Source organism: Halyomorpha halys, unplaced genomic scaffold (genome assembly GCF_000696795.3).
Source record: "Halyomorpha halys isolate HHAL.00 unplaced genomic scaffold, Hhal_1.1 Scaffold98.1, whole genome shotgun sequence".
Taxonomy (NCBI): Eukaryota; Metazoa; Arthropoda; class Insecta; order Hemiptera; family Pentatomidae; genus Halyomorpha; species Halyomorpha halys.
Window position 1 is genome coordinate 162,647 of NW_027107309.1, and position 19,222 is coordinate 181,868.

At 30.6% G+C, this 19,222-nt stretch overlaps 1 protein-coding gene across 1 annotated transcript in view; it reads right to left on the bottom strand.

Moving 5' to 3' along the window:
- Swip-1 (EF-hand domain-containing protein D2 homolog Swip-1) overlaps positions 1-18,848 on the bottom strand; it is a 149,847-nt gene extending 130,999 nt beyond the window's left edge. Inside the window, exon 1 of the mRNA XM_014415346.2 lies at positions 18,642-18,848. Within this exon, the coding sequence (XP_014270832.1) occupies positions 18,642-18,814 (173 nt within the window). The 5' untranslated portion in view covers positions 18,815-18,848. The remainder of the gene's footprint in view (positions 1-18,641) is intronic.
- Positions 18,849-19,222: the final 374 nt, after the last annotated feature.

Here is a 19,222-nt window from a genome sequence, read left to right on the forward strand (position 1 = left end):
AAAAAAAAAAAAAAAAAAGGTGGATTATTAGGTTCTGGAGAGGAAGTAAGATTTGAAACAAGTGGATTTGGATGGTTAGGTATTTTATATGGGCGAGTTCGCATTATAATTAAAGGAAGTTTAGATGGAGTTCGTTATAAAGTTCTTGAATAAGTTTTCAAGTATTTTTTATTTTCTTTAGACTATAAAATGCATACCTACTGGGAAATTATCATAGATTGTATAGTGAGATTTCATCCATTCCCATATACATGAAAACCCAAAAAGTTCAGAACTTACTTTTAAAAGTATTCCTAACTACGAAAATTGTGATAAAACATTGCACTCTAAGAATTATTAAATTTTAACAACAATATCTCTGAAATTAAGAAGTTTTAGAAAAGAAAATTATTGTTCTCAAGTGGTAATATTAGTGACCGCTAAGTGGAACGTTCTATTCCAAAATAGTGGAGAAAATATAAATATTGTCTAATATAATGAGGAAAATTAAAATATTTTCACATAGTTGTCCAAATTACAGGAAAATTCGAGATCTTGCTCATTCCAACAAAATGTTGTAACATTCCTATATACAGAAAACTTATAGACACAGTTTACAGATAAAGAGAGAGAATTGTTTATTTAACAAACAATACTACCCAAATATATTTAATTGCTATAAGGCACAAAATACTTACTAGCCTTATTAAATATAATATAAAGTAGTTAGTAAAAATACCAGATTTTTCCCCTCGGTTTTTTTTTTCAAATAAGTATCAAAATAATTTTTTTTTTTTATAACTAAGTTACAGTCCACCTTCTTATTAATTTTTGTTTTTTGTTCCCTAGTCATTTCTTTATCTTCTTGTTCTGTTCTTGACCGTACCTTTTTCATCCTCTTTGTCCTACCACCATATTTTTCATATTCCTCTTATCCATCACAATATTCAATTTATTAAACAAGTTTTACTCCAATTTATAGACTCAAATATTTATAAATAATTTTCATAGCCATCTTCCTATGCAATCAAAAATTGTTTTGAAATTTACCTCTGAGCAATCATAAGTCATCATCGACTGCCTTAGAAGCTACTTATAGCGGTGTTGAATCGATCCCCAGCTGGTCCCAAAGGAAAGTGGCCTAGGGCTCAGCTGTGACCTTAGGTCCTGCCTACGTCCTCGGATCGTGGGTGTCCAACTCGAGGACAACCAAACCAATACGGTCCCCATCTTAGGCAACGGTTGCTGCAATACTGTGGTCAATGAGTCTCCTGCGGCCGACTGATTAAAGGGGGCTACGGTTGCAAATAATTTTATTTCAGCAACTTAAAGTATTCGAAAATGGAGATTGTAAGTATTTGAAAACAATATATATATTTTCTCATTTAAAAATCAGTAGTAAAAGGGAAAAAAAATTCCTAAATTATTATTTTAAAAAGTATGCATGAACGAAAACACACGCATTTAAAACTTTAGCCAAAAATCTACGTGTCCTTAAAAGTGCTCTCATTCATCACATGAGAAAGGTCACCAATTTGCTTGAAAATGAAAGTTCTTAATTTGAGGAGATTGCTTAAAAAGAGAATAATCTATCATTTTTATTTTTAAAATAAAATAAAATTAATATAATATAAAAGGCTACAAAAAGCTAAATTGCAGAAACTGTGTTTTGTTGGGGAAAAACCCTACTTGGTCATTTCTGATACGAGAGGAGGAGTTATCTTTTTCTACCTTTTCTAACCAAAATAACATGACTTTTATAACCATATTAGGAGGGGTCAAGTTTTCATTCCGTTGGATCACCACGAAATTGAAGTCGATGCTCCCAGGCCAAATTTGAACCAGAGCCGCTTCAGTCACTAGGTTGCTAAAGTGAACGTACCCGGCAAGTATAGCATTAGGGGTAATAAGACGGGTGGATAAGCTTGTTGGCTTCAGTAATGAAGGGTCCATAAAATGTTAATAAACACTGAACCGAAAGATAAAAAAAAAATATTTTCAATAATAATTTTTCATTTCTAATTTACTTTTTATGTTTTCTAACCTTATTCAAAACATGAGATATTACTGACGGAGCTCTGCTGCTCACTTTTTTTTATTTTATTTGTATTATCGTTTCTTTTTTTATTTTTTAGTTATATGTTTTCTATTAAAAATATACCCATACCTTCAAAATATTAATTTGATTCAATTTAGTAGCAGTTGAAAAACAAACAAAAAAGAAAATCGATTTAATTATTATCATAAAATATATCCACATAGCCTCAGAATTCTTTATTAAATTATTTTAATTATCCATCGTTTTATCCAATCAAGAACAAAATTAATTTTAATTACACAGCCAACATTAATTATTAAAGCGTTAGAGGCTATTCTGCCTCAGTATTTACGTGGTCATTTTGATGTTTCAAATTTCATCTTGAATTATTTTATAATGTACACTGTCTCAAGTATTTGAAGTTTGATAGTGAAAATAAAGAATTAAAAGTAGTGTAAATTATAAAATATTTCAATTCAAGACGAAGTATAAAACTATGGACAATAATCCAAAAGACAATGTAACTGCTGATAAGGTTAACGTTTTTAATTACTAATGTGAGGATATGAAATTAACATTAAGTAATGGTGGCATTTGGTATAGGCCGAAGTGTTGGATAATTAAAATTAATTAATAAATAATGTTGAGGCTATATGGAGATAAGTTATTATAGTTGTTAAATACGGCCAATCCCGAACAAGAAATCAAAAAGAGAAATGCTTTATTCAGCCATGTTGCCCAATTATTAGGTTGCTACATTACACTCCATACCAATCAATCTATGATCAGACATATACACAATATATATATTCAAAATATATAAAAAAAAAAATCGAATCTTTTGTAAAGTCCTTACAGACAAAATCAAAAAAGTACAGTAACTAAAATCTAAAGGAATTTATTCCTCTATATTTCCATATGTGAAGAATATGCGAGAAAGGTATATTCCTTGAAGAGTTGTACCGCTGATAATATTTTTGTATTTTGTTTTTTTTTACTATATAAAATTACTTATTGGGATTATATTATTTAAACGTATAAAATATGAATTTTTTTTTTTCATAAAGTTATTGGTTATGAAACTTGGAGCAGGGTTGGAAAGTCACACAAAGGAAGAACCCCAAGACGTTGACAATAGCTCACAGCGAAGTAGAGAACACTTGAATTCCGCCACACCTGACCTACCTTTTCCCTCCCTGGCTATAATGGCGAAATCTTTTTCTGTAATATACTGACGTGCCAATTTTTATAGAAACCATCAAGGACATATATGTATGGGGTGTGTCGTTCGGTTAGGGATATTTACTTTTTGAGGGGTTTTAGTCCTTATGTATCACAAAAACTTCATGCGACTTATGATGGAAAATTACAATAGATGGAATTTACTCCAGACTTAATTTTTTGGATATACAGAGGGTCGTAAAACTAATCAGTAAAGTATTACTAAGACTATTTAAGTAGAGATTTTGTTTTATAGCTTTTGAAAGAAATAGGCAAAACCACTGATTTTAAGACTGTAATTAGACATTTACAGTTTACAGTCAAGGTTAATAATTACTTTTAACAGTTTGTAAATTTCAAATTTATATTATTAATTTTTAACCATCCTAACCCATTAATTCTTAATCTTTCATCCTTAACAATCCCTGATAATCCTCCGAGGGGTCTGAAAAGAAGATGGCCACGGGACCTTCTAATTTAAATTAATGTTTGAAGTACCACCAATGGGTGGTTCCTTTCCAACATTTTGTCAAGTGTATATGAAACATACAACATATTTACTTATTGTATTACTTTGTACAGTTGTAAATTAAATTAAATAAATATTATTAATTTTAATTACTGAACTTTAACAAGGAAATTGATGTTATCTTTGTAACGACTGGAACTTGTTGAACTCTCCTAAATATCTTAAGAGTTGAAATATGACCTACAACCGATAATTTGAATGCTCATCTAAAAGGTAGTTACACTGCGGTGACAAGAAAGTCCTTTAGGAATATGAAATATAAACATTAAGTTAATATTAATCGAGATACCTATAACAATTGAGGAATAAGGTATTTGGTATTGCTATCTAGTGGGAGGAACTAGTCCAGAGTAAGTCCTTTCTGCCAATACCTGGCGGCTACATTGAAGTTCACATCGCGTACTAACCAAAGTGGAGGTGTCAAGATTCATTTCTCAGGACTGCCGAGAAATAAATTTTAATTTTCTCAGCTGGGAATAGAACGCATAACGTTCGGGATAGAGCGCTCTGGGGCCTACGCACGGCCACCACGCTTAGTTTTAATAATTGTTGTCTAATTTGTAATTTTAAAAAATATTTTTCTAATTGTTTATACTCCATAATACCAATCTACAACAAATTTTTAATTAAAAAAAAAAGTAAAAACTAACATAAAATCTATGGAAATGAAGCTACTGTAGAATATTGTCCTAATACTGTTTATTCCAATAAAACTAAGAGGAAATTATTTAGTGATTTAATTAAATAAAAAATTATTTCACTTTTATTCACAGATTGGCGAGAAGAGAATTAAGAGGTAAAATTTAAAATTCTAAGATTACCCTAACCTAGATTAATAATAACAATAATAATAAAGGCCTAACGAACCCGAAGGTTCGACGCCGATACCACCAAACGCTCTCTGCATACATTCTTCCAGGGATGCCCCTCCAAACCCAATTCCATTAAATCTGTTTTAACGCAATCCTCCCATCTACGTTTCGGTCTACCCCTCGGACGTATACCCGTTGGTTTAGTGTTTATTAACATTTTAGAGATCCACTCGTTACTAAGCCCTACAACCTTACATGCCCATCTTACACGCCGCAATGCTATAACTTGAATTATATTTACCGGGTGTAGGTCCCTTAATTCAACGTTGGGTAATCCTCTAAATTCTCCCGTTAATTCATCCTTTTTCGGTCCGAATATTTTGCGTAATAAATCTAGGTTATATTTGCATAAATTTTACAACATAATATAACTGTTTCACTAAAACAAAACACTGCGTACGATACTACATTTAAATCTGATTTTCTATATTTTTATATAAGGCATTGTGTTTATTGCTCAATTTTTAACTGCGCCTTTGAAAAAAATCTAATTTAATTTTTTACTATTTCATTATCATCATTAACTATTATTAACAAGGATTTTGATGAATACCTGCTGTAAAGTATCCATTACGATAGAATTGACCGTTTTATATTTGGTTAGTTTTTTTTTATGTTATAATTGTATGACATAACTACGCTCACTGCACCAAGCATTTTTCACTAATAAAACTTTCTTCGAACAGGAAATTTCGTTTTTAAAAAAGATAAGTTCAAAAACACCAATAATAAGCGGAAAGTATGGCAGGCGCTGAACTGTGTTGTTTTGTTGATGCAGCTTCAAGTATAGCGGACGAAAGGTCAGTAGTTTCAAGGCCGACCGGGTCTCGACCCTTGGGCAGAGCGTTATGTTCCCCGTCCTCTCGTTCTTGTGCCGATCAAAAGGAAACCGAAAAGGAATACATAAATATAATGAATATTAAATTATGTAATATATAAATATAATACTGCTATAGGTATATTAAATAAAAACAATTAAGGTTTAATTTAAAATAAAAGTGATAAAGATTTCTCGCTACTAGGATAAATTTCTGTTGAATTTTCACATGACTGTTAAATGAATATTTAAAAAACATTTTAAAGTAATTTAAAATAAAAATACTCCCTAATACGATTAAACGTACAAGCTTAATTTTGAGTAACTTTTTTGTCGTGTCAGGGAATTATCATTAATCGGAACCTTTATCATTTTATCGGGCGAAATACAGTTATTTGAACCATCAAGTTCCCACCACTACTATTCATATTCATTTTATATATTTTTAAAATTATTTATGTTTATATAAATGTACATAATAATCTTAAAATTGAAGTGGTAGGTACCTGAGAAACTTACAAGATGTGTTAAAGTTTAATCGCAAGAATTCATAGATTTATCGCAAGAAAATACCATGAGCTTAAATTTTGAATTTATTTTATGACGCTATGTAGAATTTTTATTATTTTAAATATTTTTTTGTTGGATAAAACTTTTATTTATTATTAACGATCACATATTATGAATAGGGTTTACATTATCAACAAAGCCAAAACCATGTTAATTATGAATGTATGATAGCTAAGAAAGTTGTGGAATACTTGATGGAAATTATTCCGGATATCCACCTTAGTATTAGTTTGAAATGTAAATATGAGCTATAGACTGAAAAGATGGCGAAGAAACAAAAGTATATAAATTTTTAAAAAATATAAATATTTATAATTAATAAAAAATACAAATAACAATTAAAGTATATTATTCAATATGGTTTGTTATATTCATTAATGACCAAGGATGACTGATATATCAAATTTATTTGCATATATATAAAAAAATTAATTTAATTCACATATTTATATAGTTAATAAAAAAAAATTAATTTAAATGGTGCTTATGAAGAATATAGCAAGCTTTACTATTTCTACTGGAAGTACAGACGTTCATATTAGACCAGGTTCAGAACAATGGCCTGGCTGACGTTAGGGTAGACGTTTAGCGAAACCGAAGCTGCCAGTACGCAAGAACTGGTCAAACCTGATGTTCTTTCTTTATTTCAGTTTATCCTTCTTTTGTTTTCATTTTATAAAGGTAGGAAGGGTTTTTTGAGTCCCTTCCAATATGTTGCGTAATTCACGTGCTACAATAACGTGGATATTATATCATCTCTTCTTTGACTTATATCTAACAAATAACAGACCTTGATAAATAATTATATAAATAGCTATTATTATTATTAATTATTATCCAGTATAATCATTTTTTAAATAGATAATATGTTAAGGGTTTACTGTTTCACGGTTGGTAGTTTCAATTTATGGATAGTAGGTCGGATAGTTTTGACCCATTAATATATTTCCTTTGTTGAGAATAATGATATAATCAATAATAAAATAAACAATTAAACATTTTAAAAATAATCAGATATATAAACATTTGATAAACTAAAAATTAGGCTAAAGAATCAGATATTTAAATATTGAATAAATTAAATACTTTAAACACAATATGTCGTTAAGTATCTGAAATAGAAAAATAGAAAACTTTTGAAAACTACAATCGTTTGGTGACAATTAGTCTTAACCAATAAAACTAATGTTCTTATAAACTTTAATAACCTCGAAATAATCTTTAGTAAGTAATATAAAATTATATATTTTAATGGAATATCATTTATTCTGATCTAAGTTTTGAGATCATACATCATCTAGAACAATATTGGATTTTATACATTTTTATTGGGCCATAACTTGTACGCAGTGTACGGAATCTGTTCCTCTGCAAAAATACTCAAATTACAGGAAAATGAAAAGGTGGTCAACCAGCCCCGAATTGCTTAGTAATTTTAAACTACATGGCATTACCTCAAAACCGCAGGGAAATAAAAAAGAATGATACTTTGCATAAAGATTAACAATCAAACTCTTATTCTAAATTAATTGAAAATAAACATCAACGAGTGTATAACCAGGAACTAATAAATCAACAAATAATATTACAAAGAAAATAATTACTTGAGACTATTGTTTTTCTATAACATATTCCTTCTCCCAAAAAACGAGTACGTAGACTTTCTTGTACTTTAGCTTTTGACAGTCAGTGTACCTGCTCCTATCGTTAATCTTCCCTGATATCCCCTATAAATGGATTTCTTTAAATAAAAGGTAAACAAGTTAATTAGCCCGTGCAAAAAGTTCTTCTAGAAGTCTTCCAATTATATTTCACAATTTTATATAAGTTTAGACAAGGAATAAAAAATGTTAACTCCTTAATTTTCAAAAGATTTCTGTTTATCTCTATGTAATCCTTTCCTTCCCGCCCCTATGGCTCATTCAACGAAGCGCTCATAATAAAATGCGTATTACCTAATTGACTCGTAGCACCGTTAAGTTATGATTTGCACGGAGAGGTGAGCGACCGATTCCGCATATCTGATGAACTCAAAAGTTTTTCCTAAGGCTTGTGTTCCCACTTGGCTGTGTACTGGCTTTCACTTGCGTACTCATGAGAAACTTCCCTCGAGAAGTGCATAAACTTATTACAAATACATCGCTGGAGAGACGTAATGCACAGAGGAATCATGGTTCAGTTTACTCGCTACCTTATTCTGGTGACAAATTGTGGTTCAAATGTCGTCTGATGCTGAACGGACTATAAGCCATTGTTTGTGTAAAAATAAATTTCAGGGCCAATAATCTAAAATAAATGTCACGTTCACTATCTACGATCCAGTCCAAACGATCAGTACAATCCTCGTCGAAGGTTGAAGCAACAGTCGTCCAGAGACCTCTTATAAAGTTCTGGCCATGGCCTGCTCTTCCACTCAATGAGTATATGCGGCTCTAGCGCCCTCACTAGCCTTTAATACCACAGCAGGTGTGGTTAAAGAGTAATTGCAATTACAAATAACTGATCAACTACTGTAATTGTAATTTCGGCACCACAATTACCAGCTGGGCCTAGTAAATTGCAATTACTAATTTAATTCTTATGTAATTGTTATTTTTTCCCTTGAATTCCAAGTATTGTAATTACAAATACTTAACACTAAAACGGAAAAATATGTTTAAAAATGGTTCCAAAATATGAAAATAATATCCAATTTAATATTACGCTCTTGCATATCGATTTATTTTAACTTCTAGGACTTCTGTTAATAATAAATATGTTCAAATTAACTGAATTTACAAATAAGTTTAATTACGTGTAATTATAATTGTCTATAGTCAAGAAATTTAAACTGTAATTGCAATTACTTAGCATCAAGAAGTATTTGTATAGAGGCATTGCAATTACAGTACTATAGTAATTGTAAGCTGAAGTGTTCACAATTAATGCATATGCCCAGACTTTAGTAAAATATGGTACGAGGGAGAGGCTAATCCCGATTTTCACGGATAGTCAAGCCGCCATCTATGCGCTGGGTAGTTATGCAGCCCGCTCCAACTTGGTGAAAGAGCGCAAGATTCACTTAGATTCTCTTTCCTTAACCAACAAAGTGCGGGTTGAATGGGTCCCTGGTCACAAAGGCATTAAAGGCAATGAGTGAGCGGACTACCTTGCTAGGAGAGGATCTGAGACCGCACCCTTTGCACTCAACCCCATATGTGAGATTAGTCTCAGCCATTCGAAGAGGCACATAAAAATGATTACTGAGGGTTAGGCTGGGTTATTTTGCCGTAACGCCAGAAGACTGGAGCAGTCAAAGATGTTCCTAAGGGGCTCCTGCCCCAAAAGAAGTAACACACTTCTCAATATGGACAGGAGCACTAAGGGGGCAGGTTCTGCAGAAAGGATAATGAGACTGCGTACCATATCGTTTGTAGATATGATGTATTAGCAAGGATACGATTACTTACCTTTGGGAAGGATCGCATCTTAGACTCTAAACTTTACGAGACGGTTGACCCGAATACAATATCCAGATTCTCAAAGGCATCTGGCCTGTTTGAAGCAGAGAAGGGGCGGCGTACACTTGTCGCTAGGTGGCCGCGGTGCCCTTTTGCCGGAAAAGAAAAATTGTAATCGAGCCTTACAATTACTTCAGTGTGACTGTTCTTCAAAACAATTATTTTTTTATATTTAGGACCATTTAACGGTTGTCTTAGTGTAATTATAGTGCTCCTGTAACATTTAATTAAATTATTCATGTAAGGATTCCTGCACAACTGAATACTAGTGAGGCGGCTGGGAAAGAAGCACTGGGATTCTCTTGGAGGATTCCCCTGCTTTGCCTTTTACGTTAGGGTGGTAAAGCTTTGTTTAGAGTTCCTAAGACTGAATGTAGATATTGTATATAGGTACGAATGTGGATTTATTTTATTTTTACTTGAATTTAATTTTCTGCATCTTATGTATAAATATTTTGTTATTATTAAATCAGTTTATAATACATCGATTATATTTGTATTTATATATAACTTATTTGTATTTTTTCTCTTATTTAGTTTATTTTATTTTCTTAATTTTTTGGATACTATAGTTATCATTTTTTTTCGTTGGCATTTTTGCTGGATATATGGTATGAATGAATATTCTGAACGCAAAAAGTAATTTCCCTTAATTGTGGCATTTTGTATTATCCTTCAATGAAACTGTACTTCCTAAAAAAAATAATAATAATAATACCAATAATACCTTGTAAGTGAACAAATCATAATTTTTATTGTAAAAAGAATATTTTTTTTTTTTAATAATATAATTTTAATGTTTTGTTGGAACAGATAACAAAATGTTGTTGTCAAGTGTCAAAATTCGCAACGGATAAGAGAATAGTGAAAATCGGGTCAAAATTGAACGAAATTTTAGGGTTTTATATTTTCCAACTAATCATTCCTGTAGCTATAGTCCCTGGAGCCGATATAATTTATTCCATAGTTGCTGTCAAATCTTACATGCCAATTGTAAATAATCCTAATCCGCATACTGTCGCAGTTTGAGTATATTAGAACAATTTACTGAAAATGAGATATAATGGGATTTTGTAAAAGTTTCAAATTTAAATTTTTATCCTAATTAACTCGAGACGAATGATGAAATCCTCCCTGCGAAGACTGACAAGCGTTAAGGATTTCCAGTTGGCCGCATCACAGCTCATGTGCATCAGCTCTAAGGAGGATTTTGTTTCCATACTGTATCAGCTAACGGTCTCGGAGGAAGTGTGCCGTCCGGCAAAAAGTGCGGGGGGAAAAAATAAACATTTTTATAAACAAACAAAAGTAGCCTTGTTACTCGATAGGCCTCCTTCCGCTCTCCGAACTAAACCTCTTCCTAAGGTCCGGCCGCTTATGTGGTATCTCATTTTGTAGGAAGAGAGCTGGTCAATACGGGTCGTCGATTCCTAGTTCATAGTTCGCTAAAAGAAAGGCAGGGAAAAAGCCAAATTTTCCGGGATATGATGGAACATTATCACAATTTTTAAAATTAATTTTAGATGACTCAGCAGGACTTCCATGTTTTGCTGACGGAAATATAAAATTCAATAAGAACATTAAATGCCACTTTTAAAAAAGTAAAATGTTCAATAGACAAACATAAGGAAATATTAAATTCATAATACTAACGTTGAACATTTTTTTCCCCAATTTACATCTTATAATTTCGTTATTAGGGTCACTGTATATACTATCAATTTTTGAAGAGAAAACAGATAAATGAAATAACCACACATTTATATATTTCTTAATATGGAACCCTTTAAACATTGGAGTACTTGAAACAAAAAGGAATTTTGAGATATGGAACTTAATGGTCACAAGTGTTAAAGTCAGCTGAACTGAAATGCGCTGCGGGCCCATTACTGTAATAGACTGCATGATTACTATCAGAAGTATCTCTCATGTCAGTGCAAGGGGATTTAAAAAAAAAAAATCTTTCTGATCACGGCTTAACAGATCCAGGAGTTCTACTTTGTATCAAAATTATTTCATAAAGTATAACGCACCTCTCAAGGGGACTTTTATAGCTGAGGGAGTAAAGATACTGCGTCGTGACTGCAGCGGTGCCAGTTCGAATCCGAGGGGTTGACTTTTAATTTTGTTGCGGTCCAACGGAATAAAATCTTCACCGACCACTATGGTTAAATAGATAGGTTACCTCTAGATAACCCTTCCTCTCTCCCCCATATGTCAGATATGACCAGAGGGGGTAAAAAAAAAGGCACCTCCCATAAAACGCGTAGGTCCTTCCGAATTGAGAATTGAAACTTTAATAATTGGTACTTAAGTTGTGAGTAGTAGTTAGAAAAACAAAAATAGCCTTAATTCTTGCTTTTCATACTCACAATTTTTGTTGAGTTTCGTAAGTTTGTGTGTTTCTCATTAGCTCTTCAAAATGGAGTCCTTAGTGAGGAAGCTCTACTGATTTCTTTTTTTTTTCTATAATTTTATTAATTTTTATTTATTTATTTTATTTTTCTTCCATTATAAATATACATTTTCACTAATTTTAATAGAATTTAGTTCGGCAGCAGTTAAGAGAAAAAAAATTGATTTTTTGAACGAATAATAAAAAATATATATAATAAAGAATTTTTTGAGCTCAGAACTCTGGGACTGTTTTTCCCCTATCTTTCTTTTCATACTAATAATATTATCTAGGGGAAAGTTAAACCAGAAATATATAAATCATACTTTTCATCTTGATATGAAACCCAGTAAACTACAAAAGTTAAATTTCCGAGATTTTGATTTACTCGAATTATTTAAAACTACTTATATATCTAATAAATATTTATCTATAATATTCATGAATATGTAAAGTGTAAAAAGTTTTAGTTGTTCAGAAGAACGAAGAGTACAAAATCGGTTTAACCCAAAAATCGGCCTTAACACTTTAGGATATGTGGACTCCAGATTAGAAAATTTATTTTCTGCACAACGTTGGGTTGTTCACATTATAGTATAAACCTTATTTAGTTATCTTATTAATTATCATTATTTATTATCTTATTTAGTTATTGAAATTTCTCAAATATTAAAATAAAAAATTATAGAAATATGATCTGGGTGTAAGTAAAGAAAGTTATAAAAAAAAAAAAAAAAAAACATGAGAAAAACTACTTATTACCTACGCTTCACTTCACTTTTTGAAGCCCGGCAAATTACGACGGTTATTAATAAATAGTTATTCTGCTATTTTTATATCTTTACTCCCCAAAATCCAGACCATCTTATAATCATCATAAACGGTGAACTGATAATATTCCAATTAAAAAAATAAAATAATCATTTACAAGAGGTACTTTTCTTGATTTTTAAGTAACGAAACCAGATATTAATTCTTCAAAAAGTTTTTTTTTTTTTAGTGCATCCCCTTTTATCGACAACGTAATTCACCACTCAATCTATCTTGAAACAATCTTACTCCTTAGTTAATTCTTGATTCGTTTTAATATAACAATCATACGAGTTAGGAGGCTTATAGATCGCGGGCCCAGTGTGCCCATGGGTTAAAAATGGCTCTGTGAATGACAACGAAATAGTAATATTAAAAAGAAAATACATAAATAAGACTCATATCACTTAACAACCTTTAGTTTTAGAGTAATTTCGAAAACTTTCTTTTTTTTTACATTTTAACACACCCTTCTACTGCAGGTAGTAAAAGCAGTAAAAAAAGATACAAGGATAACATAACATTAACACGACCCACGGCAAATATCGTGTTAGAAAATTCATTTTCGGTCCTCATATTCCCGAGTCGTTTCAACAGCTACGTCATTTCGCTAATACGACGTGCTTATTTGTCAAGATAAGATTTAGCCGACACAACAATAATATTTGTCGAGGTTCGTAAATCTTATTCAGTGCCTTTCGTCCTGACGTTGAAACGTATACACTTTACTACTATGTCCTTGAAATGTCTCTTAATTAGAATATAAAAGCTACAACAAGTTTCGAAAAATATAAAACTCAGCAGTCTTAGCGATTAAGCTCTGTGACAAACTGTTCAACCGCAAGATTACTTCTTCAGATTACAGACCACTTATGTTTTCAAATGAGTCTTAAAAACTACGGACGATCTTTAGAAAAATTGCCAGTAATACAACCAGTACTAAATAAACACAAAAACTTATGGTCCATGTTATATATTTTATTTTATAATTTTAGATAGTTTGATACAACCATATATAAAGTTGAATCCTAATTTGTTGTGAATAACAACATAAAAAATGTCCTATTGGACAATATCAGAAAGGAGCCTCGTTTTCCTTAAATATTGGTAAATAACATCATATCGATTCAACAACCATCAGGACGGAAACATGTAAGATAACGTAGAGCCACATCTCTGTTAAAGATAGTCCAGTCAAATTAGACAAAAAATATTGAACACTCAGATATTTAGAAAATAAAAAGTGACCTCCCCATATTTTTTAGTACTACATTATATGCAGTCGTTGGATTTGGGTATAGTAGGTAATTGAAGGGTAAAAAAACTCCAACTTCAGCAGTCTATCATTTATATTTCGAAAAGTAAGCGGTTCAGAAAAACTTTAATTCATAGCGAAAATTGAAATATAATAAATTTATATCAGATTACTTATATTACTTAGCCCATTGTTTTTTTAAACAAATTATTTCCTAAAATTTTAGAGGTATGCCATTGTTTAGCCGTATTTCTCCCCTCCATATCTTTGAATTTCTGGATTAGAAAAATAAGTTATATCACCATGTATATAGAAAATTTAATTTACTTTAATTTTGAATAGAACCATTTGGAAATATAAGAAAAAAGATGAAAAACCACATGGTTTTTAACACATCAGTCGCCACTACCCCAAACTCCTGTAACTTCTATGCGCGTAATGTACTGAAGGTGTTAAAGAATATAAACAGACCACTGTTTTAGTTTTGAATGCAAGGGTTAAGTCTCTAATTTGACTTAGACAAATATACCAACCAATTAAAGATAACAACACTCCGTACAGAATGATGAAAAATGTATTGAAGGAAATAAACATCATTATATTTTTTTATTGTCTTGAGGTTATATTCTATTTCTATTTATTTTATTATACGAGTCGCGTTAAGCGTTGATGCGACCTTATTTTTACTATCCTAATGATATACATATATTCTTTTTTATTATTATGTTATTTATTGATAATATTACAATCTGCCACAAACTTGGACAATGAGTAATAGTGATAATTGTACACTTTCATACAAAAAATAATAAAGAAAATGATTAAATAAATATTTTTAAAAACATAAAAATAAATAAAATGAACATTATCAAACTAAGTAAAATAAATTATATTTATAAATCTTTACCTAAGAATACCAGAGCCCTATATATCCCCCACTTAGGAGTAGTACAAGAGCCCAAGTGGAGAAAAAAGGCAGTTATCTCACCCCAATTTTTGATTACTTTAATGAAAACTATGTATCATTTTTAGTTAAAATTGATGAGTCTGCTGAGTATAAGTAGGGAGAATACAAAATAGCGGCTGTTTAAAAGCGATAAAAAAAAAAAAAATTTCATTCGGAGCTCTATATCTCAAAAAGTTGGAACAACACAAGAAAACCTAAGAGAACGTCATTTAAAGAAGAGAAAAGTTACTAAAATATGAGCCCTAATAGAATTATTTACGTTAAATAGTTTTCGAGATATAGCTTTTTAAAAAGCAACATTTCATAAAAATGTTGTATGGGTCGTACTGAAAGATGAGTAGTTAGTGAATTTATTTAGAAAAATTTATATCTCAAAAACCACTTGACGTACAGATGTCTATTAGCACTCAAATTAAAGCTAGTTTAATGAGCTATAAACTAGTTTATGATGTTTATCTTCGTAGGAGTAATAGTTTACATGAAATTTTCAAAAATAAATTGATTTATAGTTGTTGGGACAAATTTTCATTTGCCTAATTTATATTCATATGTGAATATCATAAAAACTACTACTCCTACATAGATAAACATAATTAACTATTTTGTAGTAAATTTAACTAGCTTTAATTTGAGCGCTGGCAGACATCTGTACGTTCTATAGTCCGAAATGAAGTTTTTCACAAATCAAACTTATTGTCAGAACAACTACAAATCAATTTATTTTAGCAAATATCAAGAAAACTACTATTCCTACGAAGGTAAAGGTCATAAACATCTTTATAGTCCATTAAACTAGCTTTAATTTGAGTGCTAATAGACATCTGTACGTCACATAGTTCCTGCGATATAGATTTCTCAAAATAAATTAACTAACTACTAATCTTTCAGTAGATTTTTAAGAAATTATGCTTTTTAAAAAGCTATATCTCGAGAACTATTGGACGTAAATAGCTCCTTTAGGGCTAATACTTCAGCAAATTTGATCTTCTTTAAATAATGTTCTCTTAGATTTTCTAGTGTTGTTGGTATTTTTTAAGATATAGAGCTCCGACTGAAAAATTAATCTTTTTTTAAGGTTTTGAAACAGGCACCATTTTTTATTCCTTCTACCTATACTTGGCAGACTCAGCAATTTTGACTAGTAATTATACATAGTTTTCATTAAAGTAATCAAAAATTGGGGTGAAATAACTGCCTTTTTTTCTTCCCGGCTCTTGTACTAGAGGGGTAGGGGCCCTACGAGATCCTGCGTAGCCCTCTCACCGCATCACTGGTAATGAGCCAGTGGAGGCTGAGTTAGGTACAATATATATTCTAGTGTTAACGCAATAGACCTCTCATGTGATTTTACCAAGCCATTGATTCAGTAAATATTGAAAAAATATAGAAAATCCGAGGCAATATCTAAAGTTTTTAAGTGGCTTTATAATATTTTCTATTATTAAAAAAAAATCTGTCTAACTCCTCGGACATATTAGCTTGTAAACATTGCTCTAGACCTGATGACGGACCCATGGTGGGAACGAAATTTCGGGTTCCAGAATACATAGAAAAAGGTTTGTTTTTATGTTGAATAATTGTGGCAATTAATCCATGACATTAAATAATTATTTAAAAAATCATTCTATGTGAGTGGTAATACATTTAATAGTGATATAAAGGTTTCCCGAGGTTAATTTGGAAGAGAACTGAATTAATTTACTCCTTTTTTTCATTACAATTTCCATTGTTTTATATACCTCGAAGAGGAACCATAAAAAATATATTATGCAATGTACAGTTCACTCACACAATAAGACTATAAATATCAAAATCTTCATCTATTTACTCAAATAATCCTTTCACAACGAATATTATGACTTACTATATCCTTGCTCTGAAAGATTTTTTCTCACTGTTGACCATAAATACCCCTAGAGTAACCTTTATCTGTTTTTTTTTTCATTTACTTTTTCTAAAATCTGGTGATTCTAAATCACAGGTCGCATAGAAAAATACCATTAGCCGATTATCAAACTTCCTCAAACTTAGATGGTTGAGAAAATAATTATAATTATAACCACCCGGAAAAATAACATTAACCGATTAACAAACTTAGATAGTTGAGAAAATAATTATAGTCATACTTATTAATTGGTCATATAAATTACTAATAATGAATAAATAAATTACTAAAAGTAATCTAAAGTTTTTCTATTGAATTATTTATGTTAGTAAATTGATTTATGACAGTCAATTCACAAATTTACTGAATAACATTAAGTATAAAATTTTATAAATTTTTAAAATATATTTTTTTTGTTTATTAACAATAATGAACCAACAACAAACACAACACCATAATTCATGTATTATAATATTTTGATAAATGTTCTGAATTATTGAATCGAATCGGATTTTAATTTCAAGTTATAATTTAATCAACCAAAATTGACAATTTATTGATAACAATTTATGTGTATTACATTTAAAATTATAATCTCTAATTTGTCTACTTAGGAGAGCGAAGTCCACGATATTAGTAAACTTAGCTTTTAATACTTAAATGTGGCTGAAACAAACTATTAATTATATATATATATATATATATATGTTTATTCATATGCTAGAGGCATTTATTTTGAGAAAAAAAATACATTATCAATGTTATATTTGATAAAAATAAAATAATAAAACCGATGGATTAAAACAAAAATTATTGACAAACTTATATAAATGTTATCAACTTCAACTTTTAAGCCTCAGAAAAAAAAATGTGAAGTGCTAACGTAAAATAGTCCTTCTATTTTTATCGTTCTTATCATCTAAGGGTAATTTAAGAACTGGATTTAGGTAAATTGATATTTATTTCGACGGAATTAACATAGTCTTTTAATCGCAATAATTTTTTTGTTTCGTTTTTTCATCTCAGTATATACACCTATATGTAAAAAAATGTTTTTCTTCAGTTAAGTAAATTACTGGACAAATAAAATGCCCTGAAAAATAATAATTATATCAGTTTTATTTTTTTATTATGTATGTTCGGGAGATAGTTTGTTTTTTCTCAAGTTAGGAACTGGGCAAATTGTTTTGGCTAGTCTTTTCTATTCCTCTTAATCCAAAGAAATTAAGCAACAAATTGTGAGCAATCCTGTTGAATATTTTCAAAGAAATTCGTTCATATGCGATGATTTTAAATTTATATAAAATCATGGTTTTCTTTTTTGTTTATGCAAAAACTCACAAAAAAAAAATATTTTTCTAGAAATTTCAGAATAAATGTTCTCGCAATAATAATTATTGTATTGTATACATACTTGCTATGCATAATTATTATATTCTGCAGTATATATACATTTTAAAAATTACCAAATGAGTTTCCACTGTGTTTTAGTTTCTACACTATGTTAGTCTATAATAGATATCATAAAACTATTTTTATTTTATATTTCTAATTAAATGTAAAAGGAAAGTGATTCTTACAAAGCAAATAATTACTGTTGTTTTTGATAACAATTATATATTAATTGTAGGTAACTAATTATTCAAAACAATTTTTTTTAATACTAGTAAATTTTAAAATTCTTAGATTAAATTATATCATTGTTGACTGAGAGGTTTCTAGAGGCTGTCTTTTTTTTTTTTGTGAGGCTGTACCTTTCTTTTTTATTATTATTAGTTTTTTATTTTCGAAAATGGGACTCACTTGTTGAAAGTAGCCTCATACTCCTTGATCTGCTTTCTCGTGAACTCTGTGAATTCGGCATAGATGGACCTGTGTGCCCTGAACTGGGGCTCGACGGGGATCCCGTTGTCGAGCGCCGTGTTGATCTCCAGCCTACGCTCGAGCTTGGAGCAGAGTTCTTCAGTAGCCGGCATTTCGGGACAGACTGAAGCGGTCTGGGGATCCCGGCCGAGAGCCGAAGGGACACGAGGACATTCGGCTAGATTCGACTCGACGCTCTGCAGAAGGGGTTGTTATCTACAACTGTTTGCCTCCTGACTGTCGCTTTGGAAACGGAGCAAAATAAGAAAATAGTTTGGTATAGGTCTGATTTTTTTTTTTTTATAATACGTTTATATTTGAACTGACTTAGAATCCAAATTTCCGACCTCGGCATGACTCCGCTATAACACTTTAGTGGTGAATAGATCGAGGTGCTTACGAATAATTATTAATAGCTTTCTTAAACTTTTTTTTTATTATCTTTATTGAAATTTACAAATATATATAATTATACATTTAGTTAATTTGATGTATGTTATTATGGAGTGATACAGGCGTGT